Source organism: Aegilops tauschii, chromosome 2 (genome assembly GCF_002575655.3).
Source record: "Aegilops tauschii subsp. strangulata cultivar AL8/78 chromosome 2, Aet v6.0, whole genome shotgun sequence".
NCBI classification, from domain to species: domain Eukaryota; kingdom Viridiplantae; phylum Streptophyta; class Magnoliopsida; order Poales; family Poaceae; genus Aegilops; species Aegilops tauschii.
In genome coordinates, this window is record NC_053036.3 from 434715074 (window position 1) to 434720786 (window position 5713).

A 5713-nucleotide genomic window follows, 5' to 3' on the forward strand; every position below is an offset into this window, starting at 1 on the left:
TATTCCGGACCCATTTGAGCCGCCGAGCCGGGTTGGAATCTTCATGGCCGGTGCACAGCCTGTTCAGAACCCTGCCGCTGGGTCAGGAAACCCGGTGCCCTCGCCGGCTCAGGTGCTGATGGATCTCACGGATAAGATGACGACCCTGTTGACCGCCACGGTTGACCCGGCGGATCAAGCTCAGCATGACGCGGAGGTGGCGCAGTTAAAGTTATATCTAGTGAAAGCCAAGGAGGATCTGGCGGCGGAAGGGATCAGGATGGCTGCGGAGAGGGCGGCTCTTGACGCCCAGACTCAGTTGATTCAGGCGCAGTCCTTCCGGCTCACGATGGATAAGAACGCGTCCAATGAGGTCATGAGAAGGAGGCATCAAAAGGCCCAATCTCGACTCCCTCCGGTCTACGATCCTCGAAACCTCTTCAACACGCCAGGTGCAGGGTCTAGTAACCCGCCGGGGGTCATAGTGCCCGGGGCTGGGACACCTATTCAGCCACAAGTGATGGGGCCTCCCCGGGTGAACCCTGCCCCGCCTCAGTATGTGCCAATACTACCGGGTCATTGTGCTAACCCGCTGGAAAACATGGTCGCCACAGCAGCACGGCTGGCGGCTCTCCCAATTGACGGCGACTCTCCAACGGCTGTTGAAACCCGCCGAGTCAGAGAACTCCTTCAGACAGCGCTGGCACGGCAAGAGGCGTACTCTTACAGCTGGGACAGGATACATTCAACCCCTCGTCCGGGCCGGAGCCCGAGTTATAGCAGACACATGGTTTCAGCGACCGGCTCAAGTAATGTCCGACGGCATGACTTGCCCCCTGGCCATGGCCCGGCTCATAACGGGGCCTTTCACGCAACAGACCAAGACAGAGCGCGGCAAGAGGTGGAGCAGGTGCCTCAGTTGACGGCTTACCAGACTCCCCCGGCTTATCCGACGACTTCCGTCGATGTGGGTATCCCTACGAGGACTGGAGGTGTCCCTTGTTTAGTGCCGGCTCTCCGCAATGAGCGTCTACCTAAGGATTTCAAAGGGCCTAGGAAGGTGCCTAATTACACGGCTGATTTACAACCCAGAGCCTGGATCGAGAGTTACGAGATGGCCATGGAATTGCTGGAGGTCAGTGAAGCGGCGATGGCCAAATATTTCACCATGATGTTAGATGGAACTGCCCGCACTTGTTTGAAAGGGCTACCACCGAATTCCATCGGGTCTTGGGCTGAGCTGAAAGCCCGGTTCATCCAAAACTTCAAGGATACCTGTAGGCAGTCTATGTCAATTGTGGATTTGACTAACTGTAAACAGCAGGAGGGTGAGTCTACGACACATTGGGTTCGCCGGGTCAAAGAGATCATACATTCATCTGATAAGATGGATGCCGGCTCTGCAGTCTTAATGTTGGAGCAGAATTGTCGTTTCCTGCCCCTGAAGATGAAACTCGGGCGGCTTAAGCGCGACTGCAATGATATGGGTACGCTAATGGCGGCTCTCGTCAAGTACGCCGACTCTGATAGTACCAAGGACCCCGCTTCAGATGATGAAAGGACATGGAAGGGAAAGAAGAACGTCAATGGCAAGGATCCTCAGCATAACCTGGGTAACCAAGGAGGTGGCAAGCGTAAGGCCGACGGCAGCCTAGAGTTCGTGGCCAACGCCAGCTCACAGGGTAATAACCAGCGACGCAAGGGGAGGCCACCTCCCCGAGCCGGCGGGCCAGGCCCGACGCTGGAGCAGCTGCTGAATGAGCCATGTCCAATGCATGGCTCTAGGGAGAAGCCAGCTACTCATCTATGGAAGGATTGCGCAATCATGAAGGCCTTTAAGAATTCCAATGCCTTTAATGGCAACAATGGCCCGGGCGGCGGCTCAGGCGCTGGCGGTTTTCATGGCCCGGGCGGCGGCTCAAATTATAATCCACAGAACGGTCAAGGGGGCTTTAATCAGCAGTCTGGCCAGGGTCATCAACAGCAGCAGGGGGTTATCAGACCAATCCAAAGCAGCCACGGCGGTTCAGTTCATGAAAAGGGTGATATTTCGTTTTAGCTTTCCACACAGCATTATAACTGACAATGGTACCAATCTGTCCAAGGCGCCATGGAGGAGTTTTGTCAACGAGAGCATATTCGACTTGATGTTTCATCAGTGGCTCACCCTCAATCCAATGGTCAAGCTGAGAGGGCTAATCAGGAGATTCTGAAAGGCATCAAGCCCCGGCTTTTGGTCCCTTTGCAACGGACGCCGGGTTGTTGGGTGGAGGAGTTACCCTTCGTGTTATGGAGCATCAATACTACTCCTAACAGGTCTACGGGTTTCACACCTTTCTTCATGGTTTATGGAGCGGAAGCAGTCCTCCCCAGCGACATCCGTCATGACTCGCCTCGAGTGGCGTCTTATGTTGAGGCGGATAATGAACAGGCGCGCCATGATGCTCTTGACTTGTTGGACGAACAACATGATGTGGCAGCATCTCGATCAGCGATTTACCAACAGGACCTGCGCCGTTATCACAGTCGCCGGGTTAAGTCCCGGGTCTTCCAGGAAGGTGATCTGGTGCTCCGGCTCATCCAAGATCAAACAGATGCGCACAAGCTATCCCCGCCTTGGGAAGGACCCTTTGTGGTCAGCAAGAACTTGCACAACGGGTCATATTACCTCGTTGACATTCGGGAGCACAAAGATTCACGCAAGTCGGAGGAGGAGACCCGTCGGCCGTGGAACATAGCTCAGCTTCGGCCTTATTACACTTGAGCCACCGGCTCTCATAATGTACATATTTCTGTAAGCCATGTATATATTATGATAAGCAATAAAGCAGGACCTCTGTCCTTTTTCTCCTCCAAAGGTAAATGCGTTGTTTCCATTACAAGATCACATGGTAACTTGGAGGTGGATCCGGCTTATGATCGTATTCGAATCTAGCCGTATGCAATATAATCACTTGGGGGCTTCCTGTTCAAACATAGGTCGTATTCGAACCAAAGAGAACATAGCTGTCGATACCCACTTGATTGGCAAAGTGCCGAGCTCATTGGGGAGTTTTCTTTGATCATATTTGAATCATAGCTCAACCCCCTTTGGGAACCGACGTGGATTGTATTCGAATCAGCGTCGTTAAACAACTCTTAAGATCATTTGGGGGCTTCCTATTCAAACATGGGTCGTATTCGAACCAAAGAGAACATAGCTGTCGGTACCCTCTTGATCGGCATCGCCAAACCCACTGGGGGCTATATGATCGCATTCGAATCTTAGCTTAACCCCTTTGGGACGGGTCTCTGGTCGTATCCGAACCGGAAGCCCCTAAGTTTTGATTTTCTGATTTACAACAAGTTCTTCTAGTTGTATCAACAGTCTACACGGCGGTTCTTATTTCGCCGACTTAACTTTGATTCACAAGGTTAGTCACACACAATCAGCATTATCTAGGCAGGTAAACCGGAGTTGAGGTACCAACCTTATTATCTGGGTTATACAAACCGGAAGCGGAAGGCCTGTAAGTATGTTATTACGGTTGTATCAAGGACATAATTGAGGACCAGTCTTTGGTGACTTAGATTCATATTCCGGGTTATATGTATGAGACTATGATTCTCAGTGCGGTAAGCCGCCTAGAGACTTGTGACTTGTTTTTCTATGCAGGATAGTTAAGGACGGCTATTTGAGCTTAAGGAAAATAAATGATCAATTATGACCCGGAAGAATATAAGGAGGCAACTTCAATGGAGTTAAGCATTCAACACGTGCACGATGGCACGACAAAGTTAAAATGTTGGCCCTACTCTATTACAAGACTCCCCGAGTCCAAAAGGGTGAAGCATTGTTTAACAAGCCGCCTAAAGAGTCAAGATGCTTGCCGGGTTGAAGCTTCCGGCTCATCCCTCTCCGCTCCTCCGGCTGTTCCCAAGACCTGGAAGGTTGACGATTTCCAGTCAATGCCGCTCAAAGCTTCAAATTGAGCTTCCTCGTCAATTAACCCGGCCGGGTCAATTTCCGGGGCAAAGGTGTGCTTACGAGTCGGCGGGACCAAGCTGACGGCTTCATAACGCGGAGTGGGGATCCTCTGATTCTCTGCGTCGTATCCCAGCTGGTACTTGGTCAGATCGGTGTCATTCCTAATCAGGGTGGCCACCGGGCGCACGATCTTCACACAGGCAGCAAAGTCCTTTTGGTCGAAGGGGGTGCCGTCTTCCTTCAGGCTGGGGTAACCAAGTGCAATGTCCGCCGGGTCTAGCTCTGGAAGGAAAGCCTTGGCCCGGCTCAGAGCAGCTATGGCTCCGGCTCTTGCAAAAGCTCGCCGCAGCTCTTGGAAACGCTGAGGAAGAACGGCAAGCCGGCGAAGCACGTCTGCCAGGTGAGTCGGAACCTCATTGGATAAGGCCACCACGGCCAAGGCGCGCTGTGACCCGGTGTAGAGTTGCTCCACCAGAGTGTACACGGCCTTCAACTTGGTCAACACATTTTGATTGAGGTTGGCGCTTCTGGGACCTGTTTAACAAAGTAAGATAAGCCGCTGGCAATGATGGGAGTTATGAGACATAAAGACTATAAACTTGTCAAGAGCCGGCGGAATGACTTACCGAAGATTGCGGCGACCATCTGTGACACGTGGCGCTTTAAGCTGGAGAGTTCGGCGGTTCTCTCCGTCAGAATCTTCTCCGCCTGTTCGGCCCGGCTTACCAGAGCAGCTTTCTCTTCAACCCAAGTTTTCCTTTCAGCCTCAAACTTCTTCTTTAGCTTCTCTTGAGCAGCAATACTGGACTCAAATTTGGCGTTGGCCTTCCGGGTCTCAGTTTCCTGAGTCTTCAGGCGGTTCTTTAGCTCAGAGATATCAGCCTCAATTTTTTTGCAAGCAGCCTGCACAATTTCCGGGTTATAGTATGAACAATTATTATGCAATTTTAAAGTCCCAAGCACTTTCCAAGCAAAGACACTTGGCACTTGGGGGCTAATGCATGTCGAAAGTTTCTATCTACAAATTACCGGTTCATGGAAGTAAGCCGGAAATTAAGTCTACAACATATTCTATCATAAGTCGTAGACTTGGGGGCTAGTATGGTAAAGATGATTATGCAGTAAGCAGTAGAGTGGTACCTCAGACTTCTGCTGTATCTGCTTCACCATGTCAATCTCCAAATCCCGGCTGCTGTGCACTTGATTGACATAGCCGGAGATGATCTCTCCAATGCTCAGGTTGGCATAGTTGGTGATGTCCAGCTTGGCCCGGCGGCCCTCTAGCAACTCTTCCTTCGCAGAGCACTTAGCCAGCGCAGTGGGTCTCCCTGGCTCGACAAACTCCGTCCGGGTGATTACCACGTCCGGGTCATCGGCCGGCTGAGCCGGGCTGGAGATGTCCGGGTTGGTGGAAGTCTCCATGGCTGGCTCGTCGGTTGGAGTGGTGGCTTCAGGAGCAGAGGCAGCTGGCGGCTCTTGGCCTGAAACCTCCGGCTCAGGCAAGACCGGCTCTTCGACCGGCTTATTCTTCCTCGCTCTTTTACTGAGCTTTGCCTGGGCACTGAAAGAACAAAAGGTTAGTACAAAAGCATGACTAAAGATAAGCACAACAAGAGATGATCATCATTACCCGGGTACGGTCTTGAAAGCCGGCAGGTTCGATTGCATCGAGTCACCAGAGGAAGGTGAAGTTTCCTGATAGTTTGAATCAGAAGAATTGAGCGGTTGACGTGTAACACCCGCCAAAGGATGAAAAGGATATAAGTT

General features: G+C 51.8%; 1 protein-coding gene across 1 annotated transcript; it reads right to left on the reverse strand.

The window, feature by feature from the left end:
• Positions 1 to 3462: 3462 nt before the first annotated feature.
• Positions 3463 to 5498, reverse strand: LOC141041094 (uncharacterized). The gene is made up of 3 exons (XM_073507207.1): positions 5087 to 5498; positions 4673 to 4849; positions 3463 to 3486 (listed from the first exon to the last, which is right to left on the reverse strand). The coding sequence occupies exons 1-3, from the start codon at positions 5366 to 5368 to the stop codon at positions 3463 to 3465; spliced, it is 483 nt and encodes a 160-aa protein (XP_073363308.1). The 5' UTR covers positions 5369 to 5498.
• Between the last annotated feature and the right edge of the window lie 215 nt (positions 5499 to 5713).

What these genes read in the sequence shown, in the direction of transcription:
- LOC141041094 (XM_073507207.1), bottom strand. Translation starts at nt 5,368, where the DNA reads ATGGAGACTTCCACCAACCCGGACATCTCCAGCCCGGCTCAGCCGGCC. An exon ending in AGATACAGCAGAAGTCTGAG is followed by an intron (nt 4,850 to 5,086) that starts GTACCACTCTAC and finishes GAAATTGTGCAG; the next exon opens with GCTGCTTGCAAAAAAATTGA. An exon ending in TTGAAGAGAAAGCTGCTCTG is followed by an intron (nt 3,487 to 4,672) that starts GTAAGCCGGGCC and finishes ACATACTTACAG; the next exon opens with GCCTTCCGCTTCCGGTTTGT.